General features: G+C 38.4%; 1 protein-coding gene across 11 annotated transcripts in view; it reads left to right on the top strand.

Moving 5' to 3' along the window:
* ZMYM2 (zinc finger MYM-type containing 2) overlaps positions 1–21,736 on the top strand; it is an 86,365-nt gene extending 64,629 nt beyond the window's left edge. For all 11 annotated transcript variants that reach the window (XM_085063393.1, XM_085063370.1, XM_085063401.1 and 8 more), the window contains 13 exons: positions 1,640–1,805; positions 2,686–2,720; positions 4,509–4,638; positions 4,809–4,924; positions 5,767–5,938; positions 7,440–7,547; positions 9,296–9,390; positions 10,356–10,524; positions 11,430–11,581; positions 15,525–15,639; positions 16,732–16,983; positions 17,353–17,473; positions 20,017–21,736. In XM_085063393.1, the coding sequence (XP_084919519.1) occupies positions 1,640–1,805; positions 2,686–2,720; positions 4,509–4,638; positions 4,809–4,924; positions 5,767–5,938; positions 7,440–7,547; positions 9,296–9,390; positions 10,356–10,524; positions 11,430–11,581; positions 15,525–15,639; positions 16,732–16,983; positions 17,353–17,473; positions 20,017–20,209 (1,824 nt within the window). In that variant the 3' untranslated portion in view covers positions 20,210–21,736. The remainder of the gene's footprint in view (positions 1–1,639; positions 1,806–2,685; positions 2,721–4,508; positions 4,639–4,808; positions 4,925–5,766; positions 5,939–7,439; positions 7,548–9,295; positions 9,391–10,355; positions 10,525–11,429; positions 11,582–15,524; positions 15,640–16,731; positions 16,984–17,352; positions 17,474–20,016) is intronic.
* The last annotated feature ends 4,913 nt before the right edge of the window (positions 21,737–26,649 follow it).

The raw sequence follows: 26,649 nt of genomic DNA, 5'->3' as shown, positions 1-26,649 counted from the left end.
TTTCAGTCTTTGGGTGGCTTTGGAAGTTGCATTTGCCTTAAAGGTGTGAATTCACAGCTTTCCTGAACTGATTAAATCTAGACTCTTTTGGCGACACTCTACATTTTATGTTCTTTCTCACCCCCTTCCAAGAATACAACTTAACTTGCTCTTTTGTCCCACTGAGATGATCTGCAAAAGGAACTGTGGATCATCATCAGTGGAAAGTCCAAGTGACCAATACAACAAAAATTGAGGGAGGATGGGGATCATGCAGTGCTGTAAGGTCTCTGACCTTGTGTGGTGTACAGCTGCATGAGCACTGCTGCTTCTACCTGCACAGAAGGGAAGATAAATACCTGCTCTTCCAGGGCCACCTGGTACTTAGTGTGAGGTGATCTTGAAGCTGCAGCTTTAATTGCTCCCAATTTAAAGCTGGTTATACTGTTAGAAATGAGTCTCTCTATGTATCATCTTTAAATACTTGAAAATTACAACTGAGAGCTTAATTTCTTATATTGCCAGAGGATGGTGCCGCACTGTTCAAATACATAGGAGAAACGAAACATATAATTACTTTTAAAATTTGAACTAATTGGCCTCTTCCTACTTTTTTGGAGTCACAAAAATTACAGTTGGAATTTGTTTTGTTTTGTTTTGTTTTTTAAGCCATCAGAGCCTTTGTGCATAACTGCAATGTTGTGTATAGTTTTATGTATTAATGTTTTATGTTGCACATATTATGACTTCCCTCTTCCTCCCCTGGCTCTATTGTTAGGTTGACTTACTTTGGATTCCTGAGCATCTTTAAAACTTTTAATTGTTTAAGGTCTGCTTTAGGATGGAGGTTGCAAACAATATCGAGGCAAGCTGTAGTGCAAACAATTCTTTGCTTACTTGAAGATGTGAAATTGAGGCTAGCACTGTTCAGATGATAATTTATAGCATGGCAAGTAAAATGCAGTAGAATCTATTTTGGAGAAAAACAGTGTTTGTCTTAGTGATGCCTCATGAAAATAACTCACAGGCTGATGATAGATATATTACTTAAATGTTTTGAGTTTCCACTTACATGCTGACTAAATTTTGAGGAACCCCCTGTAGTTTGAGAGCGATTGTGCTTATGAATCATAGAGAAACTCAGATGAACTAAAGAATTGGAATCTAAAATTGTTGCCAAACTACTAAAATAATATAAATATAAAAATTACTTATGCTGATTTGATACCTAGAGAAGTGATTCTTTTGGGGACTTAAAAAACTCACCAAATTTTGGTGGGAGAAGAAACAGCTCTTACTTGTCCTCAGTTCAATAGAGTCATTAAGGAGTCCATCACTTTCTGCTTTTGTTTTGCAGAATGCTTCAATAAAGTTAATTAAAATTGATGCACAAAATTCTTGTTTCAGTAACTGTTTAGAAATGAGCAGGTTTTTTTTCTTCACGTAGTGATGAATTAATGAAACAAAGGAGATTTATTCTGGGTGTTCACCTCTAACAAACAATTTAAAAAGAAGGTAGCTTAACTGTTGTACATGAGCGAGACTTAACTGTAGTGGTAGTGAACCCTCAGCACTCTTAAAAATGCAGCCTTTTAAAATGTAGCAATAATTTTTTTTCCAAAGCTTGTTTAAAAATGTGAAACTCTCCCTTTGCATTAAGGCTGTGCGGTGTGACTGTTGTAAGTCTCAAGGAGCCCTCAAAGAGAAGGTGCAGTGGCGCGGCGAGATGAAACACTTCTGCGATCAGCACTGTTTGCTTCGCTTCTACTGCCAGCAGAACGAGCCCAACCTGGCCACCCAGAAAGGACCTGAGAACCTGCACTATGGTATGTGCTGCTTTAGGGCTCAGAAATGCCAAACCAGATGCTTCCTTTAAATGAAACCTTGAAAGCTGCATGGATTGTTTAGTTGTCGTAGTAAAGTGCATTAGAGATTATCCTTTTCTGTGTTATCATCAGAGGCAGCACTGAGCCGTTCTGGGTTAAGTGTAATTTTAGTGCTGTGTCATCATGGGAACAGAAAATGTTTTCCTCTTCCGTTGTGCTCCAGTTTGTCATTACTTGCTCTGTGGAAACACTTCTCAAAATGCCGTTTGGTCACAGAGAACAGATAAATGCACTAGGAAAGAAGAAAAGAAATATGTTAAATGGAATTAAAGGAAATAAGTGAAATAGAAATGACATTTCATTTCAATGAAATGAGAATAGAATGAAAGTATCTAGATAAGAAGAATATATTGCTTTTTTTTCCTTCCATTCTGTTGGCGATAGGTGCTAAGTAAATTTGCTGATGGGCACTGAATACATGTTTGTGTGGTTTAAATGGCAAGTCAGGCAAAGTTCAAATAAACCAGCTTTTAAATTCATGCAATTAGGCAACTCAGCTTCTTTGTATAGCCGCTTTAATACTTGAACATCTTGGTGTTTACTTGTCTGAAAGAGGCTGTATTCACATCCTCTAGATCTGATTCACATCTGTCTAGAGCATTGATTTACCATTTGCCTTAGTGTAAGGCACAAGGTAGAGCAGGGAGATGCCCATGAAGGAAAATCTTGCATGCAGCTCTCACCTGCAATGTGGTACTAATGAGTTCTCTTGATTTAATGTTATATTGGTGATGGTTGTTATCTTGAGTTGCTTACTAAAATTAGCTTTGATTTTGAAAAAGGGGCAAAAAATTCTAAAAATGTTTCCTTGTACTTTTAGATCAGGGCTGTCAAACCCCCCGGACAAAAATAACAGTAAGTACATATATTTAACACACTCGTGTATCTAGCTCTATATCTATCTCTGTCTATATATATATTTTTATATATACACACATATATACAAAATATAATTAGATTTAAAATGGGAGATCCCAGTTAATTAAAGGGATACTACTAAAAACCAAAAATTAGTGTCTTTGAATGACCCTAAGCTAAACTTATGAAGCTTTTTAGTCCTTTTCATGTCCATAGTTGAAATTAAAATTTTAAATATTAATATTTTCTTTTCAATGTCTTCTGGGAAACTAAATCATCAACCATGTGTTGTACATCTATAGTGCATATAAATGTTGCTTAAAAGTTAATCAACTAACTGTGTGTCTTATTCACATTTTGAGACTGATCAGATATATTTATTGAGTATAGAAAGGGAAACAAATTTCACTGTCCAATTGGAATATTAAGGTGGTAGCTCAGCTTTAAAAGGCTGGAAATAAGTCTTCAGGTCTTATATTTTGTCCTTCCCAAGAGCAGAATACTCTGGGTGCTCAAGGTCTGATTGACTTTGCTGCAGAGTGGGAAAGCACAACCTTTTGCAGGATCACTTTCTGGAAGGGTGGAGATCATCAGGGGAGAGCAGCCTTTATTCCGAGATTCAGTTTTTCTCAGCTTGTCAAAAATACTATTATTAATACTGGTTTCAGTTGGCTTAGTGTATTTTGTTTGTAACTTAGTTTTGTTTTGATTTGGTTGTTGCATGGAAGGTCTCAGAAACTTGCCTTTTAAATGCAAATAGGTATTAGTGATAAATCTTAGATTTAAGTGAAAGTTTTTTGGTAACAATATAAATATATTTATGAAAAACACAGAAAATAAAATTGCTTAGGTAACTAGAGACATCAGACAAGTTAAGCTGTTGTTAAAAACTTCTAGTATTTTATGTTTAATGATGTTAGTTCAGTCCATAAATATCTAAAGATGATATCAAAGTTATGTGTGATACAGTATTTTTTAATATATTTTAGGAAGTGTACACCTGGTAGAAAGCATATTGCTGTCCTTGGAACTGAGTTTTCTTTCCATATCTAAAAGGACATGTGGGGCTAGTCTTCCTACATATGACTAAATAAAACAGAGAGTTTATTTCTCAAATCGAGTTCTAAAAGAGGTACTAGGGTACAAAAGCCGTGTCTGGAACAAGAGGGTTTTTTACCTCTTGACTGTAAGGGTGCAGCTCGAGCATCATGGATGTTCCCAGGTATTTGTTGTCACTGTTCTAGAGCCAGCAGAGGGAGCTCGAACTTCATACTTTAGGTTCTAAAAAAGTGCTTAGAGAATTTTTATTCAGAAATACTTTTTTTTTAAAAAAAAGTGGTCTTTGGACTATGGCACAATTCAAGAAGGTTAGATCTTGAGTCTAAAGTTTGTTAATGTTGCTTATAATGAACTCTTTTTACAGCTAAAATTATTTTGAATGTCATAAAATAGCTTAAATGGCACTTTCACTTTAACAAGAATGTAAAAAAAAAAGTCTTTAGAGTACCTTCTATTATTAAAAATAAAAAAAGGAAAATGAGCCAGAAGTGCTGGCCCTGAGTGAAATATTACTCCTGTTAGGATCCTGCTAGTGGCAGCTCAATACTAGGAAGGTAGAATAGCTTGCAGTTGTAGAGTAGTAGTTGGTGCTGTTGTGTTGTGCTTCTGTGAGCTTCCTCTTCAGTATCTCATTTATGAAAAGTATCAACTGATACATTAAGTCAAGAACTTTGCATTGGAATCTGTGTGGTCCAGCAGTACTTTCTCTTCTTTGCTTGTCTGCAGGGCTCAGCTCCACCACCTTCTCCAACACCTAACAGAGAAATGAAGAACAAGGCAGTTCTTTGCAAGCCTTTGACAATGACGAAAGCCACATACTGTAAACCTCATATGCAGACAAAATCTTGTCAGACAGGTAACTTCTGAACTGTGCTAGAACTAATTTCTTCATTGCAGTTTTTAATTAAGTATTACTGTCTTTGAACATATTATAAATATTCTGATTTTTTTTTTCACTAAATGGCAGGTGTAAAAATATATTTAAATACCTGGCAGTATTTGCCTTTTTCTTTTTTCTTTTAATAGAAGATGAGTGGAAAAAAGAGTATGTCCCAGTGCCTATTCCTGTACCAGTCTATGTTCCAGTGCCTATGAACATGTATAGTCAAAATGTTCCTGTTCCTACCACAGTTCCTGTTCCTGTAAGTGAGACTTCAGCTTCATTTTACAATTGGCATCAATTCACATGCACGTGTGGGATCACCTCTTGTTGCTGGCTGTTCTCCTGCTGGTCCATCTCAAGGATTGCAGGGTGCTGCAGCATTCAAAAAGCATTAGAATCTGACAGTGGCACTTAATTCCCTGGTTGTTCTTTAGGACCTGTCTGCCTTCTTCCACTGGGAAAATCTTGTGCTGCTGAACTTTTTAGCAGCAGTTCTGAGCGATACTTCTGTATTTGCTGAATATGCTGAATAAGCCTTTAACAGCAAGATTTGTTCTGCTAATAAGGGAACTGAAAAGGTTGTGTTGGGGGAGGATGGCAGAGTGGAATAAACTGCAGGAAGAATATCAAAGGAAAGATCCTGAAACCTGTACCTTGTGCCAGCAAAAGAAAAGAACCCTTACGTTTATTTTGGTACCACTTACATACCTAATTTCATACAAATTGTGGAAAAAAATCCTGATTTCCTAAAATTCCATGTTTCACAAACAAGCCACTAAAACAAGATGCTAATTGTCCAAGCTGTTAGTCTGAGAAATCAGACAGGTTTGAAGTTCCAAAGACCCTTTTCTTCTTTCTTTGACCGGTTATATTTTCTCTTTTTTTCTTCTGTGTATTTTGCTGCTTTCACTTCTGTTCTTAGCTGCTTTATATTGGGTTTTTAACCTGTCAGCATTTTTTGTTAGCTCAAACTGGAGTGACTTGTTTCTAATCTGTGTAACTCTGCCTTTCAGAAGAGGAGTAGAGAAGTTTTTTGTTTGTTGATTGCTTTGTTGTGGCATTTTTTCTTTTCTAATTATCTCTGCCTCCCTGTCTGCACAGGTGCCAGTTCCAGTTTTTTTGCCCACTACTCTGGATAGCACTGAGAAAATCCTTGCAGCAATAGAAGAGCTGAGGGGGAAAGTGCCCTCAGATCCTCTGGAAGCTGAGCTACTGAACTTGTCAGGGGTGGTACCTGAACATGTTGGAAAAGCTGAAGCTTCTGATGTGGCCAGTGAGTTTCCTGATGAGTTTTTGACTGTTGGGAGTGCTGGGGGATATGTGTGAAAAGAAGGGTTGGGTTTGTTTGTTCAGGTTTTTTTTTTATTTTAGGGGAAGTTTGAGTGCTGTCATTGAGGTCTTATATGAAGTTGCATTGTGGTTTAACCTCAGATAGCAACTGAGTATCCCACAGCCACTTGCTTATTCCCCTCCCTGGTGACTTTGGAAATGTAAACCTTGTGAGTCAAGAACAGTTTAATAATTGAAACAACATAAAATATAACGCTACTAATACTAGTAAATAGAATTCAAAGAGGGAGGAATAAAATGCAAGAAAATGAAGTGATGCACCATACAGTTGCTCACCACCCACTGACCCATGCCCAGCTTGTTCCTGAGCAGCAATCAGTGGTTTCCAGCCAGCTTCCCCCAGTTTATAAACTGAGCATGGCATTGTGTGGTATGGGATATCCCTTCGGACACCTCAGCTCAACTGCTCTGGACATGCTCCCTCTCAGCTTCTTGTGCACCTGCTCCCTGCCAAAGCATGGGAAACTGAAAAGTCCATGATTTAGAGTAAGCACTACTGGGCAATAACCAGCACGTTATTCTCATGATAAAAATTTATATCTGAAGATCAGTAAGTCCAGCATACACTGTAGTTATATTTTCTCAATGCCCATGTCACTTTGCTCTTCTTTCCTGGCTCTGTCTGCCCAAATCTTTAAGTCTGTTCTGTATCTTTCCAGGAAAATTTGCCTTCACTCAGGTGATATTTTGAGGGTTTCTTCCAAGCTCTTTCAACAGATTTCTGAAAGGATATTAACAAATTACATGAACTTACCATTGTGCCTGGTATATAGGAGGCTGGTGGAGCTGTGGTCCCAGGAGGCTTATTGTATTTCAATCTACTGCTATTCTCCTTCTAAAACTGCAAATTTCTGGTAGCACTGCAAGGTTGTCATTTACAGTTCCTTGCTGTTTTTTGTGAAGTACAGCTAGCTAAATGAGCAGATGTATGGGATCAGAGCTTGCTCGTTTGCAGAGGACTGAATTTGGAAAAATCAGTGTTTGCCAGAAGTTGGAGAGAGGTCAAGCTTTGTTTCTCCCTGCCTGCATGCCTTATTTGAGAAACAGATCCTACAAAAGCGAACTTGAAAGTCTGTTCTGTTGCAACAGGATCGGGTAGGACAATAGATAGTTAGGTTTGTCAAGCTTGTTTGACTTCTGGGATTGTTGATCTGATCCAGGCTCACCAGTATTTGATTTTCTGTACATGTGCTTTGCTGACTCACCTTAATGAAGAAGGACAATAGGCTAGTAAGTATCTTTTATGTTGGAAGGAAATCAGATTGGAGAAGTAAATCTGAGATCCCAAGAACAATAAAATGTAGGATGGTAATGATCAGAACAAGCAGTTTTGGAACAACTCAGCTTCTAAAGTTATAGATCTGCACTATTTGGCTAATCCATGTGTTAAAATAATGAGGATTTTTCCTCTTTTTTTTAAACAGGTGTGATAGTTGAGTCAAATCTACTAAATTCAGAAACAGTGTCACGGACAAGCTTGCCTGATGTTCCATATGAGCCAGACCTTGATATTGAAATAGACTTTCCAAGAGGTAATTCTTCTGTGGTTTAATAAATACTGTGACACTGTGGACAGCCATTGTACCTTGTTTATCATCCTTTCAGAGGAGCTTTATTTGATTGCAGGATCCACTTGACTGACTGTTAGGTAAAACTTTGCCACGCCTTTGTAAGATGGCAAACTTCTGAATGAGTTCTTCCATCTTTCCAAATACAGTATTTGAAACAATGCAAAGAAAAGGGGAAGTTAATCTTTCACAAAGAACTTGACTGCATCATTTGGTTTGAACATGGATTTAGGAAAGGTAATTTGAAAGATCAAGGAATCAGATGGCATATGTAATGAAAAACACAGTGAATGCATTCTTCAATCATCAGGTATTTCCATGGCTTAGAGCAGAAATTGCTAAAGGGTCGATTTCCCACACAAATTTGTTAGAAAATTGCAAGTTGCCATGCTGTACATAATTTGTGTAACCTTTTAATATCTTGTTAAAGTCAATACCTGCATTTAAAAAGGTAGTGTTATTTGAATTAAGTCTCAAAGTAGTGATTTTCCTGCTCTCTGGAAAGAAACTCTTGATGTTATATAGTACTATTTCTACCACTCTACAGAATGCGGGGAACAGTGTCTCTTTCCTTACACCATACCCTAATCAGTCCAAGATCCAGGAAAGCTTCTGGCTGTAGTTAGTGTCCCTCTTGACATAGCTTTACTAGTCAGATGCATACTAGATTTTTAACCCTCCTTGTAAATGAGGCTGGGTACATGAGAAAGAAAAAAAGTAGAAGAAAAGAAATAAGCAAAGTGGAATAGTAATTAACAGCAGTCTGTAAGAGGCGTTGATTACACTGAAGTGCTTCTGAGATAAGATTCTTTGTGGTATCAGGAGAAGGACTGCTTTTGAGTCTGGGGCAGAATTCTGAAATCTCTGCATGTAAGTGCTATTTAATCAGCAGCAGTTGGAAAGGCGTTGTGAGAAATAAGGTAGTGAAATCAGATAATCAGAGGAGCATTCAATTTTCAGTGAAAACATTCTGGCTAAATGCTTGATGAACCATCTTCAAGAAAGTAAATAAAGGTGGGACTTGCAACATTATATCCATTCATATGCTGTCTCATTCCTCAGTATTTGAAACAGAGTCCTCAATCCTGCCCTTGAAGTGTTAAATAAACAATATTTTGATGTATTGCCATACATATGCTTACAAACTTAAGTATCTGTCATGAGCTAGATCTCCACCACTTGTATAAATACAGACTAACACCAGTTTATCTGAAGGAGTTTGCCTTCTGATTCTTAATGTTTTTAACCAAGTGAAATGTGCTATATGAAATAACAAAATATTAATAGAAATAATATAAATACATGAACAAAAGTGCATGTACTAAGTTAATTTGTATTTTTTCCAGTCAGAGCAGTTCATTCTCACTGTACCTTAAAATTCTTGATACCAAAGACAGCCTGGGCAGAAAACATTATATAAGAGTCTACAGTAAGAAATGCTGCTTTAGTGACTTAAGATGATACTTGAAATGTTGAGCATTGTGTCCTCTACAACTTACTTAGAAATAAACTATTTGGCAGCTTTGTCTTACTTTGTATGTAAGAATAGGTTTGTTTCCTCTTCCCAAAATCCAGTCTTTGGTTATGTTTATGTGTGTGTCTTTGTGGATGCCTGATGTTAAGGCACACCACTATAGTTAATTGGGTGTTTTTTTCAAAGCAGTATGATTTAAAAGATGTTTAGAAATAAGTTTCTGTTAATGTATTTTCAGCAACTGAGGAGCTTGATACAGAAAATGAGTTTTTGTTACCTCCTGTTTTTGGTGAAGAATATGAGGAACAGCCAAGGCCAAGGTCCAAAAAGAAGGTAATTTTTTCATGCTATTAAAAATATCAAGAAAAACACAAAATTTATGAAGGAAAAGTATGCCTTTTTTTTAGTTCTCATACTGATTCACAGTGTGTTACTGTCTACTCATACTTAATATCCTATCTTTGACATAAATTGATGCGTTTCAAATAATAAAAGTATTTCAGTGGTATGTCTGTTGCAGGTAACTGCTGTAATAGGAGTGTGATTTTTAAGTTGTGATCCTGTTTTTGCTTCACAGTGGTAGAACTGTTGATGTAATGTGGCAGTGTGTATATACCTACTGTACTCTTAGTAATGCTTTTTTGCCTTCTACTTTGAACAAAGATGTCTTGGTTTAATTTGATAGTGAAACAGAAGAACGTTGGCATTACCATGGTTTATAATGGGAGCCATAGCATCTCCTTTATAAAAGAGTTTAAAAAATTTTAATTTGCTTGTAGTTTTTCCAGATTTTATTGTTAGTCAATGGTAGTTTCAACATTGCATATAAGTTAGCCATAGTCTTTCATTTAGAAGGACACTACCAAGAAATAATTTCCTATGTCTGGCACAAGGCTGAAACGGTTTTGTTCCAATAACAGAGTAGATATTGCAGCTTTAAAAAAAAACCAGCCAACTGCTAGTAAAGCTTTCTAATAATAAATGGGCCTTTCTAGTATCAAATCTGGAGTCTAAGCATTCATTGTTAGCCACTGGCCATTATCCACATATCCACTGCTGGGCATGCTTTAATCTGGGACCAGTGCTGGCCTTTCCATTGCTGGGTTCATTTGAGCCTATGAGTTGAGCCTGTGGCACAGATTTGTAGCACCTGTAGCTCCCTGTGCATGAAAATCACGAAATTCTGTGAACACACTGAGGTTCCGTGTGCCCTTTGGCCTGCAGCTGGCTGTGCCAGGTCCTGTGTCCCTGCTGGTGGGGCTGCTGGTGGCACTGTTAACCTCTGTGTTCCGTGGCAGGGCGTGAAGAGGAAAGCTGTGTCGGAGTACCAGGCGCACGATGACAGCTCGGAAAACTCCGAGTGTAGCTTCCCCTTCAAGTACGCCTACGGGGTAAATGCATGGAAGCACTGGGTAAAGTCTCGCTACTTGGACGAAGAGCTTCCAGAGTTAGAGGAACTGAAATCAAGTAAGTATTTCCAAAAGTCTGGCAGCCAGTTTCCCACCTGGTAGGGAAAATTGCTGTGTTTGTGATTTTTGATAGATTTTTTTCTCATGTCCCTAATGTTCCCACCATGGCTGAGATTATTTTACCATGGAGTTGCCAAACTCTTTTTTTTTTTCTAGTTTTCCCTATTTGGTTCAAAATGCTGGGTCTCACACTTCCTGTGAAGCTAGGACAGCTCCTTCTTGGCTATTCTGATATTCTGAAAAAATCCATTTTGATCTTTTTTTTGCATCCTATTGTTCCTCATATTCTAACTCACCTCAGGGTTCCTACCATTTCTGGGCTTCTAAATGACAAGGGAGGGACATGCTCCTACTCTTTGTCTTGTGAGATCTTCATCTGAGGCTGGCATTACCTGGCTGTGGAACTCTGGCACAAGGTGGCCTTTGATTCCCTGGAGCCATGCTGCTCTTTCTGCAGCTCTCCTCTCTGTGTGCATTTGTACTGTGAGGGAGAATGGGAATTGCTGTTACTCCTGCTGTTCTTCAGCTGCCACTCGCATCTCAGCACCCCTGTGTTACACTCTTGGATCTTTGGAAGCTGCTGTTTCCCCTGGATGTGCCCCTCTACACCACTGGCTTCATTTCAGCATTTTGGGCTGCTTCTGTGTCCTCCTGAGCTGTGCATGACAGTACATTTGTTAGCAGGTGTTACTGCATTTGGTTAACTAGACTTTACTGTGGGAGACTTCTTTGTTTTAATACAGACCTAGCATTTTAACTACTTAGTACATGGTAGTCTCATTCATTGGTTAATGGAGAGGACATCAAGCCAGTTTCCCAGTTTCTGGTCAAAAAATACCCCATCCCACCTTAACTGTGTGACAATTCTGTTGTATAATGTAGCATTTCTTCTCTATTTTACAGTAAAGTCTGTGAAATTAAAGGAAGATCTATTATCACATACTTCAGCTGAGTTAAACTATGGGTTGACACACTTTGTCAATGAAATTCGAAGGCCTAATGGAGAGAACTATGCACCTGACAGCATCTATTATCTGTGTCTTGGAATTCAGGAGGTTAGTAGAGGCTGTAGAGATGGGAAAAGGAGCTGCTGATTTGACTGTAACCCATTTCAGTAGAAGAGTGGAGATAACATGGATTTACTGACTAGGAGCTACTCAATGTATGGGTGTGATCAGGCTGCTGTGTAATGACATTGTAGAAAGCTGTCTGTAGGAAAAAAATTCAGACCCATCCTGAATACTCCAGTATGAATTGGTATACTGTAATAATTTTAAGCTTCTTGCTGGGTTAAAGCAAGTAATCAACGCAGTCAAAAATTACACAGTCTTTTCAAATGCTGTGCTTCATTTTGTTTGTTAAAGGTGTCCAATGTAAAAACAGAATGAAACAAGGCATGATCTCTAAGCATTTTACTAATTCAGTTACTTAGCAGATAGAGGAAACAACCTAAATTAAGTGGTTTTTGGGGAGGGTCTAATTTACTTAGTATTGCAGACTGTGGACAGGCAGGATAGAGTGCAGGAAACTCTGCTATATTGATTGTCTTACACACAGTAGGATGGGAAGGAACCAGGTTAGATGTAATGTATGTGAAGGCAGTAACCTATCACTAGATAATTAGAGAAGCTGTTCCACAGCTTATCTTTTAAGCCTAAATTTTTGCTACATTAGGCAAAACATAGATAAAATAAGCAGTGTTCAGAGCTGAGAGCACAGAAAATTTTGTTCAACTTCAAAGGCAATAAAAGATGTGTATGATGTGGAAAGCAAGCTGCTCACAAGGTTTGCAGTCCTACTAAAACTGTTCCATACTTGAGGCAGAGGATTTGATTCCAGTAACAAGTTTTTTAATTGAAATCTTTTTAAAATAAATAGTAAAGTAGTAATTTTCCTGTGTTGCAAGTATGCAAAATTAAAGAGTTAGTTGATACCTTTGCCTCTTGGTTGAAATTTGAGAAGCAAACATTGATTTTAGTCAATGGCTTTTTAGTCAATATTGTTATAAGGCCTGTTTCAGATTCAGCTGGCTTTCTGCTTCTGCACTTGCATGATACACTGTTTCTCTATACCTTTCTGTTGAATTGAAAATACTCATGTTAAGCAGATAAACGATACACACAGTGAGCTATGTATTTATAGCTTCCATTATAGAATAGAAGTCAAATAATATTTTTTTTTTACCTTTCTCTTTGTAGCTTTGATGTTATCTATTTTGTCAGTCATGAAAGCTAGTTATGTGTAAAACTTCTGTTTTTCAGCTCTTCAGAACCATAGTTTGTGTGGCAAACACAATTATCATGATCCTTAATACACATACACAATGCTGGAACATTAGTGGAGCAACATGTGGTCACTCATGTAATTACTGCTTGTACTTAGTGTCCAGTATTTAATTCAGGTGGTGTTAACAGCCCTGATGTGTTGGCCAAATTGGGCCAGTGCTGGTGAGACTGGCAGGCAGATGTGCTGTGTTCTCATGAGTTTGTGTTTCATGAAGGCAGACAGCAAGTGAGGGTCACAAACATGAGTTGTGAAGGGTTGCAGCCATCATCTGTGTGCTAATGGCAAATATTTGGGTGTGTGTTATCCTTCTGAAGAAACATGTTTAAGCAAGCTAGAGGTACACTAAATGCAATGTAGTTGTCACAATGAACAATAAAATTCCGTTGCCTTCTAGAATTTGCTTAGTCCTTTCCATCTGACAACCCCCATGGGGGTACCCTGAAAGAGAATAAATTGTCTCCTACTGCATGAAAGGTATTGGCTTTGTTGAACTTGGAAAGGGCTCAGAGGAGATTAAATTCTGCCATTTAAGGATACAGTTGGGCTAAAGGTCATTAATATTTTGCTAACTTAAAGTAAGTTTCTCTTTGAAAAAGGAGAATGTAGGAACCATAGGCTAGTAAAAAAGTACTTTTCCCTTCCACCAGAATTACTGCATTCATTGTGGCTAAATACGCACTCAGTTTGGAGCTTTTCCTCATGGATATAATTTGGTTTGAGCTCAGGAGTCTTCAAGTCCTAAATTGGTTGTATTCTTGTTTTTTAAAAATTTTGTAAAATAACTTTTTCCTAAAGGAAGCACTGTAAAATCTGTTCCAGGAAACTGATCCAAGTCAGAGTGCAGTTTCTCAGTTCAGGTTCATTTGCAGCTGAAGTTGTTCCGCTTTCAGACAGAAGTGGTTCAGTAATGGTTTTGATAACTCTGAAGTAGTCATCCTCAAAAATATCACTCTTTGGAGTAAAAGCTGCTGCATGGTCAGACAGGCATCTAGAGGAAGGTATTAGCCTGCTGTGTTCCTTTGGTGCATTATGACCTTCATTCTTTGTCCCTGATTTGGATTATTGGGATTTTGTTTTGTTTTTTTTTTTCTTGGTTTTTGTATGTCTGGTAACAGAGTCATTTGGGCAAAATTCAGGTTGACAAAGCTTGGCCTATATTTGTCTGAAGGTGCTGTGGGCAGCAATTCATTCTCCTCTGCTGTGGGATTCAGAGGCACATCCAGTTCTTCCTCTGTGCTCATCCCAGGTGGGAATGGCTTGTGCTGATCCTGCCCCCATAGGGTTTGTAGAGCAGCAGAGCACAGCATTGTGGTTTGGAAATGGTTTGCAGGTTTGGGTGATAGGCTGGAGTCTGCTCTGCATCACAGCATCGTCCTTCTATAGACTCAGCGGTGCTAGTGGTCCAGGGGGCTTCAGACTTCTCCTGGGGGTGTCAGGGTTTAGTCAACACTTATTGTGAACCAGGAAACAGAAGCAGTTTTAGTTGAATTCTCACAGGCTTGTGCATGAATTGGCTTTGAACCCATTTTCAGTCTTCATTTTCACCACCAACATTCAGTGTGAGTGTTTAATGTGAACCAGAGAAAAAGAAAAATACATGGAGGAAAAATGTGCCAGGGAACAGGGGGGTGAACCCCATGAAGCTTATAGTAAGCTGTAATGTCTGGCTTAGAATTGCTTTATAAAATCAAAACTGGTATATGTAGAAACAAGCCCGTTTGGGGGACTGTTGTGCTTTGAGGAGTTAGTTATGCATATCACATAAAATAGTTATCTAAATGAAAATTTTGTTGGAAACCTGTAGGAAGTGCATTCATTCATTTTTCCTTATTATAAAATTAGTTGCAAGGATAAGGAATCCAAGATATACTGAGCTGTGATTGCCTGTTAGAAATGAATGTTGTGTTTAATGGGATTTCAAGTATGGGTACAGAAATAGATGCCATTTCCAGAAGAAAATATGTTTTTTGTCTGTCACTTCTATTGTATTCACTAACAACAGGCATGTTTATGCAAAGGTAATGCTGAAGTGAAAAATCTTGAGAAGCCAATCCTCCCTTTCTTAGAAGTGTCTCCAGAGAGGATAATGTCAAATAGTAGTTCTCAGCCATTAGTTTTTGGTAAAGGTTCAAATTACCAAAACAATTTCTGTCCATAAGGTCAAGAGGGTTTAGATAATTAGACTGCAGAGTAGGCAGGCACCTTGCACCATCCTGTCATCTTTCTTGCACTGCTGTATATTATTACCACAAATATATGGGGTTTTTTCCTCTCACTTTTGTGTTGAAGATGCTTTTGTTACTGTCTGGAGTTCACATGTAAAATTCCAGGCTGTTGCTAAATGTGGTTTGCTTTTGGGTTGGTTTTTTCTTTTTTTTTTGAAGGCCTAGGTGGAGGAAAAGATGAATTAGTTGTTTGTGGTTTGGGGTTTTTTAATGACTCCCCATTCACTGATACAATGTTGCACACAGGAAGTCTCAGAGAAGATGTTAATTGTAATTAAACTATGATTCATATCCAGTTAGAAATTTACAAGATACAATTATATTGGAAGTAACTATTACCTGTTAGATATTGGAAAAGTAGCATACCTTTATTTTTAGATACTGTTTTTCAGTACAGTGCTTGCACAGTTATAAAAAAAAGAACCCTGTAGCACAGGAGTTGTTCTAATCTGGAATTCTAAATACTGTGTCTCTCTCTTTTCTGTAGTATTTATATAGAAGTAATCGAAAAGACAACATATTTATTGATCCAGTCTACCAGACGTTTGAACAGGAATTAAATAAAATCCTTCGAAGCTGGCAACCAAGCATACTTCCAGATGGTAATTTTCCTTTTGGTCATGTATGTTTTTCATCTCTTAACAGTTATGTATTCTTAAGCACATATATATATATATATATACACATATATACACAGACATGTTATGCATTGCAGTAGTAGTTGATGACGAATTACAGAGATGTCTTCTGAGATTTAATTTAAAACTGTACCTGTTTTTAATTGTCTTATTTCTGGGTAACCCATGCTGCAAGAGTTGGTTTTGCCACTGACTGTTAAAATTGATTATCCATTTTTAGGAGAGATATAGTTTTGACGTATAGTTTTTACCTGAGCTGAATTCTTTTTTTGCCTATTTTTTTTCCCAGATGGAAGCAGGCAGGCAGGCAGGCACTGGACTTTATGTGAGTAGGGCTAAGAAGTGATGTATTTTAACATTTCTCAGATGGATTAGGAGGACTCTCTGCTGGGAGTCTTCTGCTCAGGAGGATGATCAGTTCATGGAGAAAGCAATTTTTTCCCTGCAGATCAGTGCTGGTGCTGAACTGCAGAATCAACTGTTCTTCCATCTTTCTCACAACGCTCTCTGGAGTGAGGGTGTGTCCTTGCCAGACCCTGTCCTTTCTCTTCTCAATATTGGCTTCTCTCAGTACAGCCCAGAGAGCCTCTGTGTTGGGCCTTCCCTGTATCCTGTTACGGTCCAGGAGTGCTTTCCAAGTGAGATATCCATTACTAATAAGAAATAAAAAGCTATTTGGAGGCCTTAACCCGAGCAGAATAAAATGAACTCAAAAACATGCTTTTTATGCAGGAATTAAGATTACTCCCTTGAACATTAATTTTTGTGACATAGCATGAGAGAGCTGCATGTCAGCAATGCCATTTTAATTAAACAAAAATGTGTTCTATGTGAATATGGCTGAACTGGTATTTCCCATTTACTGTCTCCATGAGTGTCTGTATCTTTAAGAGGTGAGTTTGGGCAGCATGGACATATAATTAAATAAGTTTATGAGAGGCTTCTGTCATGAGCATGTTGTTACATTTCACAGTAAAAAAAAACCTTGATTTTTTTGCACCTTGGCAGTTCATGGGCTAATCCATTGTATTTTCTCTTAATATTCTTTTTTTCAAGGATCAATATTCTCACGAGTCGAAGAAGATTACCTTTGGAGGATTAAACAGCTAGGATCTCATTCACCTGTTGCTCTCTTGAATACTCTGTTCTACTTTAACACTAAATATTTTGGCCTGAAAACAGTGGAGCAGCACTTGAGACTTTCTTTTGGAACTGTTTTTAGACAGTGGAAAAAAAATCCTCTAACAATGGAAAGCAAAGCTTGTCTTCGATACCAAGTGTCTTCCCTGTGCAGAGCTGATAGTGAAGGTACTATGGCAGTTCAAAATTAGTCTTGCAGGAGCATCCAGATGGCACTGATGAGGGACACGTGGGCACCTGGTCAGGAGCCAGAGCTCTGCCTTTGCATAAAGTTTAACAGCTCTCAGCTCCCAGATCTCTAATTGGAGCCTGTGGTCCATGGGGTCTACAGGGTCTCTCTTAATTTGAGCCCACTGGTCTCCCTGTGAAATGCTGTGACTTTGCTGTGGCTCTGGGTGGTATTTCCAGTCTGGAGATTTGCACAGTTGTGGTGACTGCCTTGCGGTACTTGGTGGGCTGCTTACACGGGGAAGTTTACTGGAAAATGTGAAATAACTTTAAGTTACAGCTTAGATGTTGTTGATTTTTTTCTTAAAGATAAAATTGCTACTGGAAAAAGGAAACACGAAGATGATGTACCAGTATTTGAACAAATTGAAAACACATCTGATCCAGCTAGATGCCCTGTGAAAATGTTTGAGTGCTATCTGTCTAAAAGGTAAGTATTACAGGGGGTAATACAGACAAGGTGTAGAGCAAACCAGGTACAGAAAGGAACTGTTTTGATGCAATATGAAACATGCTCAAGCAAAGGAAATGGACTGAGATAATCCTTAAAAATACATAAATGAAAGTATTGAAATCTTCAGTTCTCTATGTGGACAAGATGTGCTGGAAGTGTGGGAGCAGTGGAGTACTTCAGTGTTAATTATCAAGGGCTCCCTCTGGTAATGACAATGCAATTCAATTTTCTTACCTGGGAATACCAAAGTTTTTCTGCAGAGAATTGCCAGCAAGGGAATTTCTCAGAGAAAACTCTGGTAGGTTTTGCTACTGAGGATTGTGTTTGTGAGGTCCCCGTCTCTTCAGTAAGAATTGGATTAAGACAATTGGCTTTGCTTCTTTGTAAGTTATCTGGCATCTGAAATGTAGATGCTTTTCAGGTAACCAATGTGGAAGCATGTTAAAAATATTTTTAGTAGGAAAACTACTACTGGCGGTAGCCCAGTATTTAGAAATAGCTAAATGTTTCCTTCCAATCTCCACAATTAATTGTACAGGAAGGAAGCAGAAATTAGTACATTACCAAAAAAAAAAAAAAAAAAGGCTTAGGCAACTCTTAAAAAAATAATAAAATATTAGTAGCTATGTGTTTTGGAAGCTTGAAAACAAGATATCTTGGAAAGTACTTTTCCTTAATTGTGACAACCATTCAATTGGCTGATTTTAATGTAGATTTTATGTAACTCTAAGGGAACTGTGGGCAAGAGATACCAAAGAAATAAAATCACCTTGTATATACAGCACAATAAATTAAGCATGAGACTCGTGTGTTAGGAAACAGCATAGTAGTCTGAGAGATGAAGAAAGAGCTCACACACAGCATCAGCAGGAGTACAAACATGATGTTACAGAGAGAAACAAATAAAGAGTAGCTTGTTTTCTGTTATGCAATCATCTGTTTTTCATAAACACAGTTAATTCTGATAGTTGCAGGCAGATTTTGCTTTCACTCTACTGTCATGGTTTGGAGAGGATTTGTCATTAAAAAGTTGGAGTTGGATTTTTGGATTGTTACACAGTCCCTGGGGCAAGACCACATAATTTCTTCTTCTTTAGGATCATGTCAACTTTGGGGAAAAGAATGCACTGAAACCCTTTTGGAGCATCATTTATGGTATGGTTTCAAGCCATGCTGTCTTGCAGATATTGGTCACCGTAGTTACCTAAAACAGCAGACTGCTTCTCCTGGTTCTGCTTCTAATTTTGTTGAAATAATTTATTGAAATACTTAATACTGTAAAAACTACTGCAAAATTTTAGGTAATGCCAGCTGTTTGAAATATACTTGGCAATTAGTGGATAGCTGCAGCTGAAATTTTGGGATGCTTTCATTCATAGCTATGAAACACCATTATTGTCTCATTACAGTCTCAAACTGCAGAATGGGGGTTTTGGGTTGAACATCAGGAGGAATTTCTCCACAGAAATAGTGATTAGACATTGGAATGGACTGCACAGGGAGGTGGTGGAGTCACCATCCCTGGATGTGTTTAAGGAAAGAGTGGACGTGGCTCTCAGTGCCATGGTCTGGTTGACATGGCAGTGTTTGGTCATAGGTTGGACTCAGTGGCCCAGAGGTCTTTTCCTACCTGATTGATTCTGTGGTTCTGTGATTGCTTGTTCCTATACAAATATTGTTGTTTCAGAAAGTAGGGAGGAGGTTAAAATAGTTAAAATATTAGAATATTTTAAACGACCATATTTTACTTCTTATCTGACACCTGAAATCTTATCAGCCAGTTTGGGAAGGTGAGCTGGGAAAAATCCTTGTTTTTACTGAAGAAACATGAAATAGAATTGACTCCTGAAGTCTGCAGTATTTGTGAAGGAGGGAGCTTGAGTGAGCACTTGCACATCCAGAATTGAAAATTATTTTCTAAGACTTGCCTAAATGGATTAACTGCTAGAATTTCCTTAAAGGAGTCTTCTCTAGTGTCTTAGAGGATGTTTCTGAGCTGGATCAAACTCCATAGTATAGCGAGTAAGGAATTAAGGGATTAAGATTTATAACAACCAACCTTTTATATGAAATAGAAGGATGAGGGATTTTAGCTGCTTATATTTCTGTGCATCTCAGAACTACCATCCTTGACTTTTCAAGGGAGCCCCAGGCTCCACATTCAGAGGTAGCTAGGTCAGCCAGCAATTGTGTGAGCAATTACTGGTGCCAGTGTTTGGCCTCTTTGCCAATCATGGAAGATAACTTTCTGGTTTAGCAAGTCCTGGATCTGCAGGTTTTTGGAGAGTCTGTGGTCTCTTGTGTGTTTGCCGAGTCCCAGGCATGTGGGACTGGCTGGGCTTCTATCAACAAGCCCACATTTCTCCACATTACTCCTTTTTGTTTGGTTGGTTTTGGGCTTTTTTGAAACTTGCCTAGGTGCAGTTGGAGTTTTGTTTGTGCAATATTTTGGAACTGCTAACGTACTGCCTTGTGCTGCGAGGCTGTGTTTCTAACCCCCTGTGTTTTCCTCCTTGCAGCCCACAGAATCTGAATCAGAGGACAGACATGTTCTATCTGCAGCCAGAGTGCTCTGTGTCTGCAGAGAGCCCCATCTGGTACACTGCCACGTCACTGGACCGCAACACTTTGGAAAACATGCTTGTACGGGTTCTTCTAGTCAAAGATATTTATGATAAAGACAATTACGAACTGGATGAAGACATAGATTAAAACAGACTTCCAAAAACTGTCAAGAAAACAAACAGCGTTAGATAGAGTCATGCTGCTAGACCTTTACTATGGAAAACATTTCAAGTTTACCCTTTGTTTTATGAGTTTTGTAGCAGTGTGTACCCTCACTGGGTATTACCATGTAAATAGTTCGTGAGTGAAAGTCTCCATTATCCTGCGTAGTGGTTTTAGGATACATAACAAACACATTTCAGATTTTTTTTTTTTTATTATTTATTTGATTAGGTATGTTTGTAACTTTTTACATTGCAAAATATGAATGAGAATGTGCCATGTGTAATTTTTCCCCCCCTTGTAGTAAGATACATCCATGTTGCACAAGTCTGCAGTTGGGAGCTCCCTTGAGAGGAGGCTCTTTTAATGGCTTCTTAAACCAGATGGTTGTGGATGGGTAGCACTACTAAAGTTTAGAACTTGCTGTGTCTTTCAGAATTTTTAAATGAATTGTAAACTAATAGGTTTTTTACTTTTTAGTTACTGAAGCCTTATAAGGTTATGTAGAGAGATTCCACCTTATGTACCAAAAATAGACAAAAGAGAATGCTGTCAATATTGGTGTACTGTAATGTGAATCTATTCTGGTGAAAACATTTTTTTGTTGCCCTTATTAAAACCTTAGTGTCCTTTCGTTATTTGTGACTCTCTCTCAATTGCCCCTACAAATAAAATATTTATGTAAAAATAAATTAATATAAGCTTAGAGCATGTGGTCATCAAGACATGTATTATGTAAAAAAGAAAACTAAAACCAAAAGCCCCTCCAAAAAAAAAGGAAAAAAAGGAAAAAAAGAAATGTCTGATGACAATGCTGTATAATCCCTTTTCATCTTTACTTTTCCAATCATAAATGCCAGTACCTCATATTAATGTAAATTTATCCTTTGTAGCCTTAGAAAAAGGGGTTCTGTGCCATATTACATGAAGTAATATGGTATGCTAAATTTTTAACTGTTTGTCCTTGCATTGATGTATTTAAATACAGTCAATACTTGACTGTGGGTGGGAAAATTCTTTTAATGCCTCCATTCAAAAGCCATATGAGATGTGAAGTTGCAACAAGTCGAAAGATAATTTTTCTTGAGGAAAAGTCCCTTTATTTGCTCTATGTCCTTTCCTTGTGCTTACTTTACTTAAGTAGTCTGATTTCCAGATACATGTTTAACTGCTTAAGTTTTGTTACTTGCTCTTATTTAACTGATGCAAACAATATGGTGGTTCAAGCAATGGTTTTGCTATTGTACTGAAAAAAAATGTAGTAGAATATTCTACTATAAAGTAGTCATAAGCTAAAGTCTCTCCTAAATGGCATTAATTGTCTGTTGAGAGGAATCATTGACTAAAGGAGAAACTTTCTATGGTGTATATATATTACCACCTGAGGATTTATTTCTTGCAAGGGCTGCATGGCTTTTTCATTTTCCTTAGCTTAAAAGAATGCACATAAGGATGCATCTTTCTATATAGATAAATAAAGCTTCAGTTGCTTTGTTTTGTTAAACAAGTTTATTTAAATTTCTCCTATTCTGGTGTGTCTGTGAGTATGTATTAATTTTAGGTATACCACTATTTCAAATGGAGATGGAAATGTATGTGTTTAATTTTTAATTTCTTTCTGGTGGCATTACCCTTCCTGTGAAATCAAGAAATACAACACAGCACCAGTGAGTAGATTACCAACAGCTTCCATGCATGAGTGAATACCTAAGAACTTGGTTCATTAACACTTTTTTTAAAACAGCAACTATAAAATGTGCCCATGATACATAAAAGGGATGAAATCAGGAATTCTAGTCATTGTTTTGTTCTGGTCTCTCCAGCTTTTTTAACACCTGACTTGACAATAAGTTAAATTTGCATATGGGAATCATTACTAATTACCTGCATAAAATGAAATTTGAAATATTTCATTTAAACATAACTTAAAGTGTTTTGATAAATAGCAGTAAGGGTCACTTGCAGCCCCTTCTCTATAGTTCAGACTTCGTGTACTTCAGCAGGGGCTTCAATTGCTCCCTGGTTACAACAGTGTTTAATCACAAACACACTTTTGTGAAACTGCAAACCTTTAATGTGAAGCTTAAAGTTAAGTATATGTGTTGAGTGGTTTGTCTTAACCAAGAGTTTTAAATTCTTCTTCTCAAAATCAAATTAAAGCTATTTCTTATATAGTAAGGTCAGTCTTTAGTATGGCATGTTGAACAATATATAGGCATCTTCAGCATCAGTAGGAAATAATGCTTCCTAAATTTTATCAGAACCCACATTATTGTCATAAATTCTTTCAATTTTCTACCATCATCTGCCATCAGTAAAAATAACCAAGTTGGGGTTCGAAATAGACATTTTTACAAATAGATCCATGTTTGAAACACAAAGATGGTTGTCAAGAAAATAACTTTTATTCCAGAAGATGGAGCTATTCCATCATCAGCAATAATGTTTTTCAAGTGGTTCATGTGTTCAGATTGAACATTGTAAACTGCAGAGATATTGCAGTCAAGTCTGCATCATGGTTCGATGTATGCATTTTATGCCTAAATTTGAATGGTGATGCAAAATGCAATAAAATACCTTAGTTCTGGAAAAATAAAGACATGCAATTTTACAATAATTAGGAGTTCAGGGCAAATCCTTTTTTTTTCTTTTTTTTTTTTTTCTGTTGTCAGAACTGTCAGCAGCTGCACTAGAATAAGGTTATTGTCAAGGAATTACGTGCACACTGCTGTGCAGGACAAAATGTGATGCTCTGTTCTACACAGACACACAGCTTTGAGGTAATGATGTGTATAAGACATCTGCCCTCACTTTCCTCCTTAAGAGGATGTGGAGTGGCACCCTGGGTGTTCTGGCCATCCCTGTGAGCTCTGGCAGAGCTCACCTGAGAAATGCAGTGTGGGGACTTCACTGCTCTGTCCACACAGAGCCCTGCAGATGGTCCTGGCAATGCACTCCACTCCTGGCAGGGCTTTCCTAACTTGTGCCATCATGCCAACATGTGCTCTGCATCTCCTTGGTTTGAGATTGAGTTTTGAACAATTCCCAGGTGAAGTTCTTAGCACACTAAGAAAATAAGACAGCAACAGTAAGAAAATTACTTGGAAAATATAGTTCAGTGTGAGAAACAGTGAAAAATACATGCAATTTTCAGAAAATAAATTTACTTTTTTAGTCATCTTTTTTATCTGTGATTGTGTTTAGTCAATGAGAATAATGCAGCTTTTTGTAATTAGGGAACTAAGCATAAATTACAACAGTTGATTTTTCTTGAACAACAGCTTGTGATTGTGAAGTAATGTCAATGTGTACAATAATTACCTTTAAAGTACTCACAGTGGGACTCTAAAGTGCAGCAAAATTTGTTTTCTTAGTATCTATGACTCTGTCCCATGAGAGGCTGTGTGAATAGGTGGGGGAGACAGGAGAGGTGGTCAATAAACCTTGCAGTCCCAAAAGGAGGTGGTGGTGTGTGACATGGAAGAGAAAAATGCACGAGTGGTGATAGGAACTCATCCCATATGCATTTTTGCTGACATTTTTCATTATATAGGTGGGTTTTTTGTTATACTTTTCCCATTTTTGTCTGTTAGTGATAGGAATGGCAGTTAAATGCTTTAATTTCCACTCTTTGAAACATCCAGTTTTCAGTTCATTGCGGTTACGTTGTGCATTATGTAATACGTGGTGTGTGCAGGACTGAGTATGCTGCAGAGTGAGTGCAGTGGGAGCTTAAGTTACTGAGATTTGAGAGGGTGTTTGGTCATCATAGATGAGCAAGTCTCTGGATTATAACGGCAAAAGTTAGTGATGTTTTGGAAGCACTGAAGTTTGAGCTACCCTTTGTTTAGGGTTAGAACTAAGCCGTAGAGTTTTTGTGTGTCTCATTTGTGAGGGTTGTGAGTGTGACTGCAGTGCAGGGCTTGCTGTCCCCAGGGGCTCAGTTAAGTGTGGCAATGTCCCCTTTCTCAAGTGAGAAATAAATCTTTCCTCTGGCAGCTTTTGAATTTGAAGCGTGGAAACCCAAAAGCCTCAGCACACGAGCCACAGCACTTGGGACCAGCATGTAATGGGGCACTTTGATGCTTTGACACTCAGGCTGGTGTTTGTGTCTGACATTAATGGGTGTCTGTCTCCAGACACCCGCGGGCACAGCAGGTCTCTCCCAGAGACACAGAGCTGATGTGGGGATTAGTGTCTGCTTGTCACGCTGCTCCTGTTGGAGCTGGCAGCCCTGGCAAGTGGTTCAGCCTTGGCACAGAGCCCCAGCTTGCTGTGGGCACTGGTGGGCACTGCTCCTGCTCACAGGCAGTGGGTCCTGCACCACGCCTGGGGGGTCTGTCGAGCTCTTTGCTTTGCTCTCAGGGAGCTCACAGTCACTTCAGAGTTCCTTGCTGTTGGTTTACAGTGGAAGATGTGTGACTGCTCTCAGCACTCCCCAGCCCAGTTCTCCACTCAGTTCTTCCAGGCAAAATACCAAAAAGGTTTGAGTGGGACACTAGTGTGGAAAAGAGCATCAGGATGCAAGGGGAGATGTATGTGGTGACCACTAGACAAGCAGTGGTGGGCAAGAGGAGTGAGCTAATGCACAGGGAGATAGGACAGAAAAGGTTGACTCTATTCACTTTGAACCACTACCAGAGTTTAAAAGTTGCAGGTTTAATATGTACTTTCTGATGAGGCTTTCTGAGCTTCTGACACCTCTGTTACAACTTCCTGCATAGCCTGGCTCAAAGCTTTTCACCCAGCAATTGCTGCATGCATGGTGGATATGGAAAAGAGGTATGTATTTTAAAGGGTTTTGTCTGGCTAGTTTTATTTTCAGGAAATTGGTGTGTTGGTGTTTCCAAGTACATACATTTGGAAAATATTTTTATTTCCTCACCCATGAACTAATTATCTTTATGGAATAAAGCTAGTGACACAGCAGTCATGCATGGCACATTTGCAAGTGCCTAATTTGAGTAGGGAAGGATGCAATTTACTCACTGTATTGTGTCCCAGGTACTGGTGAGGAATTGCAGCACTTCTACTGATGGTTTTATGAAATGTTTTTCTATCTCAAGTCTCCAGTGTGCTTTCCCCCATCCCCCCCTTATTTGTGGTTAGTTTTGTTTTGGCTTGTGAAATGAAAGGAGAAAATCTCTGAAGGTAACAGAGTTCTTGGAAAAATCCTTCAAGGACACCATCAGCCATTTCCTCTGTTGCTGGCAGGAGGATGTGAAGGGTGGCTACTGGCAAGGAGCCATGGAGTAAGTAGCCCTCTTGTTTGTTGAAGCTGGGAAAAGCTATGACATGAATGCCCAGACTCTGCTGCTCCCCTCATGAGGCATGGTTTTACCCAGGCAAACCAGTGCTGGTGCCAGTCCTGGAAACCCTTCTGAGCAGAGCAATTTCTGCAGATGTTCACAAAAAGCAAATAGAAAAAGAAAATTAGAAGATCAAGCTCAACTTTGATTTCTTATTCAAGTACTTTCTCAAATTCCATGAATGTGAGTATGATTGTACATGGTCAGAGTTTTGCTTTCTCTGAAATGTGGCATTTCCCAGAGAGGTGGCATGTGGCACGTGGCACTTGGTGAGAGCCATTTCAGGCTGTCACCCTGCCTTGAGACGGGACAATGTCAAGGCAGCAGAAAAGCTGCTGTTTTCCTTCCTGACATGAGAGCTGAAAGCTTCCTGGAATTGTTCTCCAGGTTTAAATCTTTACTGTATATTACATGCCTTGGCCCAAACTAGTGAGAGTTTGACAGAAGTGCAGATACTGAAAATGTGTGTTTCTGTCACTGATGTCTATAGCTGTGCAGGAGGTGAAAGCTTTGGAAGGCAAAGCCCATGGATGCCAAGCAGGAGTTTGGAGTTGAGAGGTCTGGAAAGAATAAAAGCTAACATTAAACCAGCTCCTTCTTTGAGTTATACCTGTTCCTGGGTTTCTGTTTGTATACTAAAGAAAAAAAAAAGGTTTTGGTGGCTAGATTTTCCCACGCACAAGCAGGCTGCTTTGGTTTCTCTGAGAACTCCTCAGAAGCAATGCTCAGTACAAGGAGAGTTAGGTTTATTAACATATTTTTCCTTTATTTATGTATTTGTTGATTTACTTATTGAAATAATTGTTCCTGGTTCACAGTCACAGAAGAGGAAAGTGTTCAGAGCATTAGTGGGTTGTGTCATGTACAGTGTGCCTGGGTACTTGCAAGTACCTACTCTGTTTCGTTTTTATACTAAAATTCTGGTTCTTAAAACATGAAAGCTTTGTGTCCTTTCAGGCAAAGGAATGGGAACATCTCTGTCACCATGTGATTTAAACTGCTGACATTTTGTTTGTGCCAAAACACTGGAAGTGCTTTACTGGTTAAAAATATGAAATATTATTTTATTTCTTAGTATGTTAGCTGAGTAAGTAATGAAGATTACTTCCAGTCATG

This window comes from Lichenostomus cassidix, chromosome 1 (genome assembly GCF_008360975.1).
Source record: "Lichenostomus cassidix isolate B80296 chromosome 1, HeHo_3.0, whole genome shotgun sequence".
Classification (NCBI taxonomy): Eukaryota; Metazoa; Chordata; class Aves; order Passeriformes; family Meliphagidae; genus Lichenostomus; species Lichenostomus cassidix.
Note: the sequence above shows the minus strand (reverse complement) of the source record. Positions and strands in the feature narration are given on the sequence as shown.